The sequence below is a fragment of the Rhopalosiphum padi genome, chromosome 3 (genome assembly GCF_020882245.1).
Source record: "Rhopalosiphum padi isolate XX-2018 chromosome 3, ASM2088224v1, whole genome shotgun sequence".
Lineage (NCBI taxonomy): Eukaryota > Metazoa > Arthropoda > Insecta > Hemiptera > Aphididae > Rhopalosiphum > Rhopalosiphum padi.
In genome coordinates this window covers 16,863,031-16,882,900 of record NC_083599.1, presented here as the reverse complement: position 1 = coordinate 16,882,900, position 19,870 = coordinate 16,863,031, and the positions used below count along the sequence as shown (strand labels likewise).

At 26.1% G+C, this 19,870-nt stretch overlaps 1 protein-coding gene across 2 annotated transcripts; it reads right to left on the bottom strand.

Annotated features, from left to right (window-relative positions):
• Positions 1 to 7,691: 7,691 nt before the first annotated feature.
• LOC132924627 (RNA-binding protein with serine-rich domain 1-B-like) lies at positions 7,692 to 11,870 on the bottom strand. Of its 2 annotated transcripts, XM_060989041.1 has the most exons (7): positions 11,474 to 11,870; positions 11,322 to 11,407; positions 9,166 to 9,287; positions 8,979 to 9,092; positions 8,708 to 8,830; positions 8,403 to 8,641; positions 7,693 to 8,324 (listed from the first exon to the last, which is right to left on the bottom strand). In XM_060989041.1, exons 4-7 carry the CDS (start codon positions 9,089 to 9,091, stop codon positions 7,963 to 7,965), a joined length of 837 nt encoding a protein of 278 aa, XP_060845024.1. In that variant the 5' UTR covers position 9,092; positions 9,166 to 9,287; positions 11,322 to 11,407; positions 11,474 to 11,870; the 3' UTR covers positions 7,693 to 7,962. The 2 variants fall into 2 exon arrangements, with proteins under 2 accessions (XP_060845025.1, XP_060845024.1); XM_060989042.1 differs by lacking the exons at positions 11,322 to 11,407; positions 11,474 to 11,870 and having other exon boundaries at positions 7,692 to 8,324; positions 9,166 to 9,192.
• Positions 11,871 to 19,870: the final 8,000 nt, after the last annotated feature.

The following is a 19,870-nucleotide window of genomic DNA, read 5'->3' as shown; positions in this document are numbered from 1 at the left end:
ACTTACTGATGAGCAAATAATGTATATTTAATGTTTATCGTTTATCGCTTAGGTACCTATATATAAATTATGAATTTAGTGTAAATATATAATATAATATGTATGCGTATTCGTAGTGAAACTCTGAAACACGGGAAACATTATATTGTATAAATGTAAAATGCACAGATGACAGACATTATATTATTATTGTATCGTTTTGTGGATAAGTTACAGAAGATGACTAAAAAATCGGTTAGGTACTTCATTACCCAGTCGATGACGTCATTTAACAAAATGATTTAATCGTCCAGGTAAATGTTGTAAAAGAACACGTTTTAAACTCAAATTTACATTTTTTACCGAACTTTGACGTCGTTATTAAAACGGGTGGACAATATAAATTATTTATTGGTGCAATTGAGATTAGACACTATAAAATTTCGAGCTGCACTACATTTCCACAACATTGTAAACACATTTTTGCCATCGATTAAAGCCTCGATGATCAGCTTTATCCTTGTCTAGTAACTTCGAGGAGAGTTATTTCCTGATAACTTAATTTTGTTCGTAGCTTCATCCAGTTCTATACATTTTTTGTTACCTACATGGAGAAATTGGTGCTCTTGTATATTTGTGTTTCTAAACGCCATATTCTGTACCTGCAGGTTCAAACTTTCGAGTCCTTGTTATTTAAAATTAAATAAATATATTATAAAATTAAAATTGGATTATATAATGTACCTATTCACAAAATATTAACTACAAGTAAAATACGTAGGTACTAGGTATACGCCAAGAACCTCGAGCTCTATTAATATGGTGTCGGGGTTGGGACAAAAACAGTTGTACCAACTTCGAGCTTTGAATATTTTTCGTTAGGTCAATCTTAACATTTTTTATGTTTGTTTTTCGATTTTTGTCAACAATCTTTGATTTTTTTCAATTCTTTTACCTTAAAAAAGACAACTATTACTTTTTTGTAAATTAAATATAATAATATTTATATAATATAAAATAATATTTTTAATATTTCTTAATTTATTTTCAATCTCTGACTGTATACTTACTTTATTGTCATAATTTTCAATAATAACTAAATTAAATTATATTGTTGCCTCTCTTTTTATTGTTAATAATTTTTTTGATTGCTGCTTTTAATTATTTATCTTGGTAGGTACTTCAAACCTAAAATACTATTTTTAAATAAAACCAAAACGCTATAATTTAATTACAATTGTATTTAAATAATCTACGAATAATACAACTTATAAGTACAAATGATTATAAAATACACGCTTATCGCATTCACAACTTACTAGGATGTAAGCGTAGATACTAACTAATAAACTATTTTATATTATTACTTGAGTGGGTTATCGTTAGTCGGGTTTTTGCTCGTCTATCTGCTTTCGCCATAATATTATGTTTAACAAACAAAACTTTTTTGCGTTTACACTAGACATTCTTGAATGTCGTTCACACAATCACACCGATGTAAATAAATTGAACATCATTCTCCAATTAAATTGGTAATTAATATCAATTACTTAAAAATGTCTACGTTTACAATATTTACCAATGTTTAGGTAAATGACGTCATTAACCACATTTATATATCATTCACCGTAACATAATATACAAATATTTCTGTTTAACATTATCACAAAAAACGAATACCTATTGAAAATGAGATACATGTGACATTTTATAACTTAACCTTCACAATTAATCAGTGAAAACACATGGGTAGGTATTCATAACTACAGTATCAAAACTATAAATCACAGTATTGATAATTGAATAATTGATAATGATAATATATTAAAAAAATTAAAATTAACCCACCAAATAATAATTAATAATATTATAATTTAGATATCATATTAAATATATTCAGTAAAAACTTTATGGCTTGATATTGGTTAATATTTTTAATTTAAACACCTATAGGTATATATATAACCAATCAGTTAGGCAGTAGGTAACCACCCATATGCCATAAATCATAACTACTGCTTCTATAGTTAAAGCATAAAATTATAATTAATGAATAAGAAAAACGCTTGTCTAAAATGCGGTGTACTAATTCCCACGATGTTTGTTATATGTTGTGTAGATAGTGGATATCCGTTTTTTTGCCCACCTACATACCTAATATATTTATATTATATTACCTATTTACATTTATTTTGATTATTATTAATATTATAACTATCTATATTAAAAGTAAAATGGTTAGGTTAATAAATTAGCGTTATGTAAAAGTAAAAAAAAATAACAAATGTTACTTCAGATTGTATAACATTTATTGTTAAAATGTGTATGTATAGGTAGTAAATATCTATACCTTGTATCTCCTTATAATGATTAGATATCGTATAAAATTCAAATAACATATTTAAAATAGGGAGAGCATGAATTTATACAATTATATAACAACATATTATTTAAATTCTATGAATTACCATACAGATACCATATATATATAGAATATTAAAAATTGGAAAGTGGCGTCCGGTCATCTCTACTATTTGCATATTAATTTATTATAGTATTCAAATATTCTTTTGTATTTTTTGTAATATCATATTTTAGTTAACATTCCTCTTACATTTTCAATGGAAAACAGACGATTTCCCACAGTTAACCAAAAATAAAAAAAATAAATTAATTTCCTACTATGGAGTAAAATAGATTTTTGTCGTTATGATGGTATGTATTTGCTATTCTTTAATATACACCAACATCGATTACAATCAAACAAACACACAATTTTATTATTTCGAGTCAAAAAAAAAGAATAAATAGTTAGTATAAATAAAATAGTTATAGAATTTCAAATATAAAATTATTAAAAACTGGATTTATTTCGAAATTGTTAGTAATTCTTTGATGAGTTATTTTATTAGTAGGAAAACACTAAGTTTTTCTTTCAAATATATAAAATATTTGGTCCTAAAAATAGAATAATTATGGCAAATTCTGAGAAGATAATAAAATAACTTTCTTCTAATTTTGCTCAGGTATTTTAGCGCTTACTCAAATAGGAGTGCTCTAAAAGTTTCATATTAAGTTAAAATTTCATATTTATAAAGTGTAAGTCAAAGTTCAAAAAAAGATAACTGACTATAAAATTTAGTAAATTGTTTTGAACAATTAATCTAGATGGTCGCTAAAATAAAAAAATTTCATTTAAATATCAGATGAGGTATGATAAAATCCAATAAAGTAATTCCTAGAATAGGTGCAGTAATTCACGGCGAATAGGAAGACTTTTATACTGTTTTTTGAAAATTATGAGTACAGTTTTGATGATAATAACTATAACTTAAAATCAGGAACAATTTTTATATTTTTAAAAATGTATAAGAACAGCAATAATAACATATTATATAAATACATTTATACTTATTAAAACAAAATTATACAGCCGATATAGGACAAAGTAGGATAAAAGCCCTTACGTGAGATAAAATAGTATGATAAGATTTTCTCAACATTGAGTCAATATACGAAAAAAATTATTGCATTTTTTTCCATAGCCATATTATGTTAATTTTTATCCATAAGACTATAACCATTTTCTATATTAGTAATAAATTCTAGTTCAAATACCGTAATCGCAAAACTCATACAATCATCAAGTTTTTTTGACATTTTGTAGTTAAATATAAACAGGATTTAAGACAATTCCTTGTGGCCATTTCGACGTGTTCAATGAATATTTTAAGTTAAAAAATAACTCAAGCTTGTTATTGCAAATCGAAAATATAGAAATCGGATTATATTTCATATACGTAAACAACTTTTGAAAGGACGCAACAGCGAGACCGTAATCAAGTCATGGACTTCAGGTCTAGGATCAGCGCGAGAAACGGGTACGCCACATATCAGGAAGCCTTCAGCACAATACATTCAAAATTCAGATGTACTAGAGTTATTGAGTCCGCAGAACTTTCACGCCTCGCGATTTTAAATACACTTGTAATTATTATACTTAAGTTAAATTAAATAAGCGAACTATTTTCGATAATAAATTGACCTCGGAGAGACAAAAAGTAGGCACGCTACAACCAATACCATCATTAATCACATAGGTACTTTCAGAGCCTCGGAAAAACCCTGCCGATATAAATGATATAATATCCAAAGAAATTCATGTAACTGAGTTCAAGGCAGCTACTTTTTGGTAGCATGCACCAAATTGGGTAATTATAAAATCAAGTGCATTATTAATTCATATTAAGAAATAATGCTCTTAGACATTATAATTATTACTCAGATTACGAAAATATACAGTGACAATGACACACACTTGTCACTTTGTAGGTGCACATAAACAAGACTATTCTGATTTGAAAGAAAGCATCGATTATTCCGCCAATTTATTCGATTGGAATTTCAACCTGTTAGCAGCATTCCATTTCGACGAATTATGGAAAGTACTATACAAAATGCAAAATATACCTAACACGCATGATGCGTGAGACTAAATTAACTTCTGAAGAGTTAAAGACTTTATTATGTCAGATTGATGTTTAAATTTATTCCTTATGACACCATTCGGAAGTGATTCAACAAAGTCCGAAGCCTTGATCCTTGCCCGGCTCTATGCATTTACCATAGCCTGAAGGAGAAAGAGTTAAACAAGGAAAATCCAGACAGAATACAACGTTAGAAATAAGTGCAACATTCACTCAGGCATTTATGCAGAGATTATAAAAGAATTGTTGCCTCAACATAAAGTACCTACTTACATAGTTACATAACTACAAATGTGAAATAGGTGACGACTTGAAAATTAATTATATAACAAATAATGAACTAATATAATAATACCTTTTATCCTATGTAAGCAAACAAAAGTAACAAAAGGTTCACGTTCACCTAAGAGAAGAATGGTGTAGACCACAAATTGTTTATAGTTATTAATTATTATTTTAATATTGTATTTAAGCTATGCCATATACATATAAAGCACACATTACACATGCACACATATTAATAACAAACTCAGAATACTAGGTATCCAATTTTTATAATAGTTGGTGCAATATTTGAAATAAGATTTTCTATTTTACTAAAAAAACAGTCAAAATTAAATTCCCTTAAGTAAAATTAATAGTTTATACATTTAAAGGTTCCAATATTGTACAGTTTTGTTTATCAAGTGTTTACAATTTAAAAAAATATATAATGGTTATACATTTTACTAGCTTTATTTAAACATAATATTGATATGAAAATACTTGTTCATATACTGAAGTATTTTAAGTAATTAATAATAGATAAAAAAATATTTTAAAATAAACCAATCTTATAATTTTAAAGAAATGTTGATTTGAAAAATCAGTGTCTCAAAATATTTATTAAATTCCTCTCGAACAATCTTGATAGTGAAAAATTCAAAATAGATTAGTATCTTAATATCAACTACCAATAAATGGAAATAAAAATGAAGTTCCATAATACCTACCTACATATGGCTACAAAACATTTTGTTTTTGTCTATATTGCTCCAGAACATATTTTATATTAATGGCTAAAAAAGTAACTAATAATTCCAAAATTATGGAAATTAATTTCAATTAAAGCATGTTTATATTTAAAAAAAAAAAAATTAAAAATCTATCCAGTCAATGCACAGAAAATATTCTTTTTTATATAAAATATATTATAGGTGCTTTTGCCCTAAACTGAACCAGAGAGTCGTAATTGGGGAAATTCGGAATATCTTTGTTTCTATATAATAAACGAGATAGTCAGAGTAGACAAGTTAATGAGAATGTTGATGTAGCGGTCCCTTAAGCATTATGAATGAAATTATAACCTAGCTTGGTATAATACTATAATATATTCTGCTAATTATGTCCAATTAAAAAAATTGTGATGATTACTCATTAAATAAAACTTTTTAAAATTTTATTAAGTTTCTATTATATATACATTTACTAAATATTAGTGAACTATAAGTAAAGTACTGACAAATTTTGAATAATAATGAATGACACGTTTTACTTTTAAACAATTTAATTTGGTTTCAAAGAAAAAATTATTTTAGGTCAACACTCTTTTAAATATTTTAGTTATTCTATATAAATTTAATTAAAAATAAAATCATGACGTGTGCAGTACAGTCAAAATTTTATAGTTACCTACTCTAGAAGAATAATTGCACAATATTTTGAATTAGTTAGTTCTATCACCTCTTTAAAGTAGCATGAAGCATGAATAAAGTTAAAGTAATTTAATTATATACTCGTCTTATATATTTACACTTTACTAAGATAATTGTTATTAAACCATATATTATATTTTTTTTTTTATATAAATTAATATCAAATGATTACTGGGCCTCACTGAGAAAAAACTCGTGTGGAGGCCCATATATAAATATATATATATATATATAATAGTAAACTATTATAATTTATAATAGCATGCTGACAGTGCCTAATGGAAACAATAATTTACAATTATAAATTTATTTGAAAAAAGTGCATTTAATATTGTACTAATATAATTAACTATAAATAATAACATTAAGCAATAATCTAAATAATAATAGTTCTAATGGATAATATACTAAACAGTTGATAACTGAATACAATATTTTACTAATAACTAATAAGCAATAATAATATGTATACATACAGACATACAGAAAAAAAAATTAGAATTTTATAAAATAATAATTTATAATATCGCATATATAAAAATTAATTTAATATATATTAAACGGACATAAATTAAATAATTAAATACATAAATATAATGATTTTGTATATATTTACAAATAAGGTAATTGTCCAAATAACACAACAATATAACCTAACTTTAAGACATTAACCATCTACTGCTCATGTAGTGGATGATGAAATAAAGGATATAAAAGATAAGTAGTTCTGGAAAAATGCTGTTAAACCTTAAAGTATAACAAAGAAACATGGATGGAATATTCCACTTTATTCTAGGTACTCAAAAAACTGTTTAAATGAAATTCATAAGGTAAGGTTTCCCTGCAGCATCACAGGGTGGAACATCACGGCGTCATGACACTGAGTCTAGACGTTTATCTATGTCTAGACCGGTAGTTGACGCTAGACGCCGCATCTAGACGTTGCAGGGAAACCGTACCTATACAGAATGTCTCAGCTATACTCAACTAAGTAGACCCCTTTAGAAATACCAAGTCACCAGCAGTATGGGAATCTAAAACAACTTCACCATACTCTACAAACAATTTTTATAGTATACACAATATTTTAATTAAAAGTAGCACACAAATATCTTACAAGAATACCATTTAAAATTAATTTAATCTCTTATAAATGATAAATTAAAGTAAATTATTATGAAATATTTTATGTTTACAATACAACCAATTTTTTCAAGTGAAGAAAAATAATATAATCTTACTTCTCATTAATGTACAAAAAAAACTTTGCATCTTTTTTGGTGGGAGAGAGGAGGGGGAAATAAAAATAATTCTATAAAAGAAACAAATCACAATTAGTTAAAAAAATAATTATTTCAAATTAAATATTTAATTAATTTAATAAATATTAATATGTTATCATATTACGATGTCTTAAAAATGTATTAATAATTTAAGATATTATTTATTTATTTTTGAACTTTAAAAGATTAATTAATAATTCTTCATTTTATGTTTATTCCAATTTTTAAATTATCTTATAATTGTTACACTGAAAAAAAATTAATTTACATTTTTAAATAAATATTTTTACTCTTTTGTCATGTTAATGATGGTTTATCGTTAACAAAAAATGCATTATCTTGATTTTAAACTAAAGTATACAAAATAAATTCTTAAATGTATTCAAAATAAAAATAATAATAACGATAATTGTAATAGTTTGTACTTGTTTGTATCAATTCATTTATAAAGATAAGAATGTATTTATTTTTAATGAAGTTAATAAAGTTTCTTAAGATATCTTCTTGAACAAGATATTTTTAAGATCTAGAGCCAGAACGCTTTGAACATATAGAACCTTGTATACTTTTAGAATTAGAACGAGATCTTAATCTGGATTTCCTTGGAGATCTAGAATATGATCTATTCGATGATCCTGAGCAAACTCGATTTGAAGATAAATAATTATAAGACTTTAGAGAATTAGGAGGAGATCTAGAATAAGATCTCAATCTATTTACTTGGGGAGAATGATGTTTAATATAAATTGGCAACACACGTCTTGATGAACTTCTTCTGTATCTAACTCCGCTGCAAGCACCACGGAGTATAGAACTTACATGGCATTCTATGAATGGCAGAAACCATAGTTCACATATTATTTCATATCCATCAATTTCACCTATTTTAATTTATTTTCAATTAGATATATATAAATTAAAATTGTTAGAAATTATTAAAATTAATATGTTAAACTCACATCTATTCATTGATTCAACGGCATTTTCAGATTCTTCTGGATCAGAAAACATTATGTAAGAAAATCCTTTAGAAATTCTATCATAGTTGTTGAAATGTAGATCTAATTTTTTTATTTCTCCAAATTCGGAAAATATTTCATGAAGGTTATTAGTAGTTACTCTTCTGCTCAAGTTAGTAATACGAATACAACATGAAGTTTTTGGGCATTCAATGTTACATTCTATTGGAATGCTAGACCTAGAATTATAATATAACTTCATTTTTTTTGTACTTATTAAACACCATATTGTTATTAGTATTAACCTTGGTTTTTTTAAAGTTTTATTGAGGCTATCTGAATATTTTACAGTTACATTATACCATTTTAAATTTTTTGGAGAGTACTTTTTTATCTTTTTTATTTTGTTCCTTATTTTCTTCATTTGTCTGTAAATTAATTTTGATTAAAATTAAACAAGGGTTTATAAGTAAAGATAAACTCTATACACTAAAACATATAATACTATAGGTAATGCTATAAAATACATATTACCTATACCAACTTATACATATATAATAAACTATCTAAACTTACCTTAGTTTTTCTTTAACTAGTTTGATGTTAGAGGAATTTCTTGACCTTGATAAATTTAAAAAAGTATTATATATAGAGTTTTTTGAACTGGATTTATAATTTGAAGAAGCCATCCTAGAATACATATTAGTAATTTTATGATATATTAATTAAAAATAAATCCAATTAAATTGTTTTCATTTCTTACTTATTACTCAAAATATGACTGCCAAACAATAAAATGTTTTCTTTATGGTACTTTTTTCTTCTTCTTCTATAATGATGATTTTAATCAGTTAATGTGATATTTTTGTACTTGGATTTTTTGACCTATAATAATTAATTAAGTATAAAGATTAATAATATGACATTATAAATTACATGATCATTAGTAATTTATTATATAGTTTAAATAAAATATGACGTATATTAACATTTAACAGTACATGCCAGTTAATAAGACCTCTTTTGTAATTTATAAGACTCTTAACCTACAATATGTTGCATTCAATACATACTATTTTGTTACTAATTTAGTATAGCTGGATAATACGAGCATATAATTTAGAATGTAATATGTGATAAAATACAAGTTTTTAATAATTTTGATTAAAATAATGCTAGTTTATTGTAACTAATATCCTAACATAAATCTTAAGCCTACACAGTTTTAATATTTTAAAAGGAGTAAAATGAATTAATTTGATTAGTAACCTATCAAACATTTTAAGTGTGATATTAATAAATTAAAAACTTATATTATTAAATAAAAATGACTTCTCATTTAAATGAAAAAGTTAAAAATCATCATAAAAAAGTTCAAGTAACTCTAATATAAATTGTATAATAAACTATGGTGTAACATGTATTATATAAAATGTACAAACACTCCATGTTTAAATTCTTAATTTTTACATTAGATAATTATAAGTTATTCGGTCTTTTAAGATAATTAAGGTATTTGATAAAATAATAGATTATATTTATAAATAACATTTAGATTTTTAACATACTTTTTTCTTAATATGAATCTATCATAATACAAATTATTTCCAAGATTTAGTTTTTGTCCATAATTTGTAATTACTAATACAGGTCAAAATATATGTATATCTGTGGCTACAAACCTTTTTTTATTAGGTAACATATGAAGTTTTGTGTAAAATTAAATTAAATAAATCTTTATCAGAATTTGGTAGATTGAATATTCACATTTTATAAAACAACCGATTAACTATAACTAATTTTTTGTACTCAGAATGTAATAATAATGAATCTAATCGGAAACTAAAATAGCACCTTAAGCACCATTATCTCTAATATCTCTAATAGGGACTATATGTAAAATATGTGCGTAAACAATAGTGGTAAAACTAAAACTATTGAGAACATAATATACAGTCATAGCTGTTCAGATGATTTTAATAAAAATTATATCTGTCAAACTGCTATTAAAACCATACTGAATAGTGAGTAGTGAGTACATAGTTAAAAATGTTTAAGAACATTTCATTATCCCTTCTATAAGGATAAAAAAAATTGATTTTATTATAGTTAAAATTACTTAGTTATACATTAATAAGGATTACAGGTATGTATTGAAAATCTAACATAGATTAGGTTGATTGTTATTTTAACATGCCATACAAATTATATTTCATAATATAAATACAAAAAATATTGAAGAACATAGTTTATTTATGGTGATATATTGGTAATTAAAATGTCGATAAAAAACAACAAAGTTGATCAAAACAATTCACAGGGAAAAAAATCAAATTTAAAGTTTGTTATTTAATTGGTAAATATATCAATGAAACTGAAGTACATGTAAGAAATAATGCAATCAGCTTTATTTAGAAAACTTTATCCTTAACATTACTCCAATTTTTTTCTATTTTCTATAAAGAGTTATAGATAGTTATATCATAAGGACAATAAGATCATATTTTTACATTAACTACTTCAATTGTTATAAATTATAAACTAATCTAAAAATCCAAAAATCTTTAATGTTGTTCAATATTTATTGTTTTAAAAAGATAATTGCTTAAAAAAAAAATTATAATAAAAAAAAAATTTTTAAAAATGTAGGTGGGTATAAAAATAAAAATTAATAAATATATTTGGATAAAAAAATCTAAGAAAATGTTCAAAGAAACACATGATCAGTACCTTACACAATTTTAGTAATATCACTAATATTGCAAATTGGGTAAAGCAATATATTGAGTTGCTGTTTTTCATTCCCACATCATTACTGACAATAGGTCATAATGAGATAGTCATTAAATCGTATAAAATTATTACAATGTTAAATAATTAATGTGTAGACAAATTGTCACGATTTGTGCAAGTACTTACTAGTTAATTCCGTTGTTTTTTAAAAATGTCGACGACATCTGATGAATACTATAGAATTTGCACACATCACACGAATACGGGATGTCCTGGCGATAAAAAATAATATCGTTTAATGTTATAGTTATTGGTAGTCTGGTTAACTGGGTATTTACAACGAACGCGATATGATATTTTTGTTGTAATGTCGCAATAACGACGAACACGGTTGTCCCGCAATCGTGATCAATCGCAATAGGTAATATAAAATATATAACGATCAGTCCGACGAGTATCGACAGCCCCGGACGGTCTGGTGAAATCGCAGCTATGGCTGCTCTCACAAGTGAAATGGTCGACAATGCGCAGGTCGGCGGGCATCCAGCACCCGGCCCAGTTTTGCTGCGACGACAGCTCTTTTATATATATATACAGGAACACCTACAAAACAACGAAATCCCAATTGATAAGACCAATTTTGATAATCTGAGTGGTCGTATTTTTGGTTGACGCGTGATAACTTGTTAGGTGTGTGCGATGCAAACGTCAATACGTCGTGTACCGTACTGCGCAGCGTCAAAAATTGTCCAGGCCAGCTGATCCAGGCCCCCACAGGTATCCGTAGTATGAGCGGACGATACCGCGCCGGCGCCGCGCGGTGTCGGGACCTTTTCCCGATCGCCCACGATGGCGCCGGAACTCCGAAAAACATCATTGTTACCGGCCATCGGGTAAGTTTTAACAGTTCACGTGCCCGGCATTGTGACTGTTGTTGTGTTTAAAATAATGTGCTCGATACTTTCATACTGTAATATTATACACACCATACCCATTACCCACCCACGACCCACCCCAACTACACCACATATAATTCATCATTACAATATTGTGTATCAGTCGCAATCGCCATACTTGAGTATAGTATTTACTGGGGGGGGGGTAATAGATGATCCCCTTGGTCTTTCTTTTTTCTGATAAGTTTAATAATGTCGTACCTACGTATATGGTATATTACAGAATAAAATTATGGAAAACGCTATATTAAACGATAATATTATTATATATTGAATATTGATATATTTAGAATTTGGAAATATTATGGTTGATACCCGAACGTAGTCCATACACGGATACACGACTTACTGGCGTATACTGCTAAATATGTTTATGATTGAAAACAATTCGTAGGTATCGTAAATCGTAAAATGCCGTCAATCGTTGTTATTGTCAATAATGACCCAGTTATTATCATGCTTTTAATAATAAGCGTTCGGTTGCTATTTCAAAACATATTGCGGGACGAGGGCATATATATATATATAAATAGGCATTCTAAACAATAAATTCCAAATGTTGAATGCCGTCGTTTATTAGATATAATTATTAATTAAACGCATTCCTGCGTTTTGATTGAAGAAAAAAAAATATTGAATACTGAATAAGATATTGAAGACATTTATTGGCATTGTACAAAATAAGTGATTCATAATATTTAAAAAAAAAAACTATGTAGGTACCTATATTTTTTTTAATTTAATATTATATCACAGCCTTGATTATTACTATAAAATATTCTTATTAGGTACTTTTTTCTTTTTAATATAGATATTTCTAATTTTGATCTTTCTAGTAACTGCTTTTTTTAGTGTACACGATATATTTACCAGCTTTTCCTCATTAAAAAATATTAAATCTATTGAATCTGATGGTATATCTGATATCCTCTTCCGTAACCTAAGGCCTTTTTTATTAGGTATTTCCTTTATGGTTTCTTTTCAGACGTTCGCTTAATGAGATACTACCTTTCCTGATTTTCGGCAAATCTCCTCCACTTTGAAATCAGGTGACGCTTTTTTCCTATAGGTATATTTAGTACGTGACTTCCCACGTCGCCGAATCCCAATTTGCCGACACCCCAGTTCGCCGACTATTTATTTACATGTTCCCAATTTGCCGACTTATTAAAAAATAAAAGTATATATAAATTTGTCACGTATAAATGGTTATTAATATATTGTCAGTAGATATATTACCTATATAAAAATAAAAGTAGGTTATGCTATATTATTATACATAGAGCTAAGGCATATATTCTTCGAACAGTATTTTTACTTCATCATTGTGTATAATAATCGTGCACTAATCCAAATGTTTGTACTTGACGCCATATAGATTTCCCAAAATGAAAAAGGCATCCTTTTATTTCTGTGTAGTATCTAAATAAATCTTTTTTGGCAACAATAATTCATATTTCAAAATCAATTTGAAATGTTTTTAGTTTAAAAGCCAAATCATTTCTCAAGGCAGCTTCTTTAATTATATTGAACATTCTCTTATAAGTATTATTATTTATTGCCTTTATTCGGTAAAAGAGCATAAAACTAAATATAAATAAATATATGAATTTAATATATTATAATGTATAAAAATATGAATATAAAATAGATATATATTATATAATATGTTAATATATATATTAATTTTTGAAATAATAACATACCATAACCATTGGCACTATAACACCCATTAAAAAACAGTGTAATGTGTATATTTGCATAAATAATTGGGGGGCGGATTTAAATGTACCATCCACTGTCGGCGAATCGTAAAAATTGAAACTTTATTAATAATTTGTCGGTGAACCAAGACATCAGCAAACTAAACTGTCGGCAAAAAGGGAATATTTTAAAAATATTTTAAAATTGGTATATTTGTCGGCGAATTGGGATTCGGCAAAGTGGGTATGAACCATTTAGTATACACATGCCATTTATGTATAGCACAATATACTATAGACTATAGAGAATAAGTAATCAAAGAAAACATCATCTTCGCATTGCATTCAATCATTTCTAATTAAAGTCAAGTTTAATACGAATATTTTATTTATATAATGTATTATATGATTACAGCATTACAGTAACCTATTCAATGACAATGTATAGCTTTAGATAGGTACATTCAAAATGTTTACAATAAAGCAGTGCGAATTCTCCATTTTAATTAAAAAATTTAAATTATTTTACATATTATGTATAAAATATTTAGTATTGTAACAAAACTTAACTTTATTATTTTGATTGATGAAATGTTAGCTGTTTTTTTTTTCATTATGGTAGAAATAATTATATATATTATATATACATACATTTTATTGATTACATTAATTCTTGTTGATATACATCGTATGTTATTTAATAATTCTTTCGAATTTTACAAGTAATATTTTGTGGTATCACAATATTTAAGGGGGGAGAACATATAGATGGTTATAATAAATCATAAATGGCTCACTGAATTTGTATAATGGTTACGGCGAATGAGTTAAGACGTTATTCACCAGATTTCCGCAGTTGATAGGAATAGTGTGATGTACTGATGTTGGTTGTCGTTATGGTACGGTAGGGTGACCATACGTCCCGTTTAAAACGGGATTGTCCCCTTTTTGATCATCGTGTCCCGTTGTCCCAAAAAACTTCGAACGGGACGCTTTTTATCCCGTTTTTAGAAGATTGTTCCGTTTTAATCCCGTTATTTCCAAATAATTAAATTATAATTTATGTTTTTTTGTAAAAGAATAAAATAAATTGATGAACCAAGTATAAAACAGTTTATATTTAAAACTTGAAACCAAAGTTATAAATAACAGACTAAAATTTCCGTGGAACGAACGTCGAGTGCCGATGCCGAGGAACAATACAATACAATGTATATAACATATTAAAATATATTATGTTGACATGCGGATTATTGACATTTGAACAACAATTAATACATTTAAATAAAATCTAAATGTAAACCCCAATACGACTCGCATAAAAACCGGCCTTCGGGCGAATGGTGTGGCGTACTCTGGTGTTAAATTCTGAAGAACCAAACTGCAGCCATTTTTTGCGTCATACACGATTTAGAGAAGATAGGTGACACCACTTGGAAATATTCCGGTCACATATTATCTCGGCAATTTGATAGTACAAATTACAAATGTTTCATGCAGGTAGAGCCACCATTCGCCCTAAGGCTGGTTTTAATATTGTGAATACATTATTTTTAATGTAAAATACTCATTTAATCAATTGTATATATATATTTTTTAAATTTTACATGATTTTCAGTTGAAATAAAAAAAACATAACCAAAAGTTATATCTTTAGAATGATGCCTTACATTTTTAATTTTACATTCTGGGACAGATTACTTTTTGGAGTATTTCAATAGATCAAAATTTAAATTTGGGTAGTGGAGTGGAGTGGGTGACGTAAAATGTAGGTCTACTACATGTCTACATCGCAAACTTAAGTTAAATATTACCAGGGCTCGGTACTTTATGAATTTATATATTTGTTCGGGAAATAGATAGAAGAAATCGGATTCAATATTAATTTATTTTTTAATATATAAAGGGCTCGAATTTAACAAATTGTATGGCATATTTTCGAATATTATAGTATTCTTATTATTCATGCAATGCATATATTGTAAGTATTTATTCGTCTTCATTTCATTTTCTATAATTTGTTAATTAAATTAATATAAAAAATGAAATTATAAAAGATTAGGTACTTCTAACTTATAAACAACTCATCCGAATTTCAATTATTATTTATGGAAATACTCTAAAAAATGTTTTCCTTTAGAATATAAAAATTTATAATTTTGTCACAAGTAACAACATGAAAATATATAATAATACAAAATATTTAAAAATATAATCATTTTAAAAAGATGTTTAATTTCACTGGATTTTATGTAAAAAAAAACTATTTTCAAAAACAAAATTGCATAGGTACAAATAAAATTGAAAAGTAACGATATAACTTACGTACCGGCAAAATTATCTAAAAAAAAAATTATAATTTTCACTAATAAGTAATTAATCATTAATAATAATAATTGAAATGTATAAAAATATATGCAATTTATGGATTTTAAAATATTCAGTAATTTATTAAGATAGCTACGTTGATATATTTTATTTTAATATTTTTTAACAAAACTTTTAGTTTATACTTTACTTATATGAAAAAATTCATCAAATTATCACACTTATTTTGTGCCTATTGCAATATTGCACATATATTTACAATAATAAAATGTGCGTATCATGCGCTCGTCGAACGATTTTTTAAAATTTAAATGACTGAATGTATGTAAGGTATTGAGTGAATTTGAAAAAAATTAAGTGTACTTAGAGATGTGAGTTTGTATTATACATTGGTATAAAACTGTATTATACAAGGTATTATACACATGGTATAAAATAATTTTATACAGACAGTATAAAAAAAAAAAAAATTAAGGCGTTATTTTTATTAATTACACGATATTAAATTATTAATATCGATAATATAAAATATAATCGATAATTAAGATATTAAATTATTAACATTTATTATCTTAACATGTTTTACTCATTCTAAAAATATTCATAGCGGTGTAGTTTTATCGTTATCGAATTTACGTACATTATTATATTTCTATCTTATAGGTTCTATACGGTATAATACAAGTATAATAAAAGTATAATACGGTATTATACAGAAAAAAAAAAAAAAATACTGTATTTTAACATCTCTATATTATCGTATTTAATAATAAATGTCGAAATCACGTTATTTTAATTTTTAATGTATGGATCAAATTTTACAAAATACGGACTACTAACTACTAAGTACTAATACATTAAAAATATATAAATACCTACGCATACATATATACATTATGTCATTATAGTAACAATAAAATATAATGTAATAATTAATGAGCATATAATGTAGATAAATAGGGTATATTGTATATTATTATCTAGGGATCAACATTTCCGAAAAAACACTGAATTTTTCGAAAAAATTTGAAACATTACGTTTCATTTGAAATTTCCGAAAAAAATGGTTTTAACAAAAAAAACCTTTTTACTTATTAACTATTTTATATTGGCATCAGTAGTTAATGTACATCAGAAAGACAATAAAAAAATCATCAAAAGTGATCATGAATATTTTTCATCATATGACATGTAATGGTTAAGTTATAACCAGTACTGATGCAATTGTAAAATGTAACGCCAGGGTAATTGAGCAATAATATTCCAGTGGTCGACACCAATCTTGCGTTTTAGATATGGCAGGTTTGAAAGTAAAAGAGTGATCGACTGATGGTAGCCGATGACCCGATAGATCTGCAAGACCTAAAAAAACTTATCGGTGACTTATATAGGGAGTTTCTGTGACGAAAGTTCAGGAAAGAAGGCAAATGCTCTGTGATCTACAGCCGTTGATACACCGACGTTTAAACAACGCTATCTGTGGGCATCATTGTGCGACGCGCGTCGTTTAGAGCAGTCCATCAGATATTCAAGTGTCCAACATAAGGGGTTATTAAAAATTATTATTTTATTTTTATTCAAAACAAACCGAAAAATGTATCTGTTTTTTAAATGATTTATTTAAAAATGAAAATGTTTTTTGAGTAGGTAAGCAAAAATATTTATATAATTTAGACTTTAATTTTTGCGTCAATATTATACCATTGAAAGTTACGGGAGTGGTGTCATCTATATTCTCTACATCGTGTATTGACGCAAAAAATGGCGGCAGTTTGGTACTTCAGAATTTAACACCAGAGTACGCCACACCATTCGCCCAAAGGCCGGTTTTTATACGAGTCGTATTGGGGGTTTACATTTAGATTTTATTTAAATGTATTAATTGTTGATCAAATGTCAATAATCCGCATGTCAACATAATATATTTTAAAGATTATTATAAAATATTTATAATTTTTGATATTTTACATTAAAAATAATGTATTCACAATATTAAAACCAGCCTTCGGGCAAATGGTGGCGCTACCTGCATGAAACATTTGTAATTTGTACTACCGAACTGCCGCCATTTTTTGCGTCAATACACGATGTAGAGAAGATAGGTGACACCACTTGGAAATATTCCGGTCACATATTATCTCGGCAGTTTGATAGTACAAATTACAAATGTTTCATGCAGGTAGAGCCACCATTCGCCCTAAGGCTGGTTTTAATATTGTGAATACATTATTTTTAATGTAAAATACTCATTTATTCAATTGTATATATATTTTTTTTAAATTTTACATGATTTTCAGTTGAAATAAAAAAAACATAACCAAAAGTTATATCTTTAGAATGATGCCTTACATTTTTAATTTTACATTCTGGGACAGATTACTTTTTGGAGTATTTCAATAGATCAAAATTTAAATTTGGGTAGTGGAGTGGAGTGGGTGACGTAAAATGTAGGTCTACTACATGTCTACATCGCAAACTTAAGTTAAATATTACCAGGGCTCGGTACTTTATGAATTTATATATTTGTTCGGGAAATAGATAGAAGAAATCGGATTCAATATTAATTTATATTTTTATATATAAAGGGCTCGAATTTAACAAATTGTATGGCATATTTTCGAATATTATAGTATTCTTATTATTCATGCAATGCATATATTGTAAGTATTTATTCGTCTTCATTTCATTTTCTATAATTTGTTAATTAAATTAATATAAAAAATGAAATTATAAAAGATTAGGTACTTCTAACTTATAAACAACTCATCCGAATTTCAATTATTATTTATGGAAATACTCTAAAAAATGTTTTCCTTTAGAATATAAAAATTTATAATTTTGTCACAAGTAACAACTTGAAAATATATAATAATACAAAATATTTAAAAATATAATCATTTTAAAAAGATGTTTAATTTCACTGGATTTTATGTAAAAAAAAACTATTTTCAAAAACAAAATTGCATAGGTACAAATAAAATTGAAAAGTAACGATATAACTTACGTACCGGCAAAATTATCTAAAAAAAAAATTATAATTTTCACTAATAAGTAATTAATCATTAATAATAATAATTGAAATGTATAAAAATATATGCAATTTATGGATTTTAAAATATTCAGTAATTTATTAAGATAGCTACGTTGATATATTTTATTTTAATATTTTTTAACAAAACTTTTAGTTTATACTTTACTTATATGAAAAAATTCATCAAATTATCACACTTATTTTGTGCCTATTGCAATATTGCACATATATTTACAATAATAAAATGTGCGTATCATGCGCTCGTCGAACGATTTTATAAAATTTAAATGACTGAATGTATGTAAGGTATTGAGTGAATTTGAAAAAAATTAAGTGTACTTAGAGATGTGAGTTTGTATAATACATTGGTATAAAACTGTATTATACAAGGTATTATACACATGGTATAAAATAATTTTATACAGACGGTATAAAAAAAAAAAAAAAATAAGGCGTTATTTTTAGTTATTACACGATATTAAATTATTAATATCGATAATATAAAATATAATCGATAATTAAGATATTAAATTATTAACATTTATTATCTTAACATGTTTTACTCATTCTAAAAATATTCATAGCGGTGTAGTTTTATCGTTATCGAATTTACGTACATTATTATATTTCTATGTTATAGGTTCTATACGGTATAATACAAGTATAATAAAAGTATAATACGGTATTATACAGAAAAAAAAAAAATACTGTATTTTA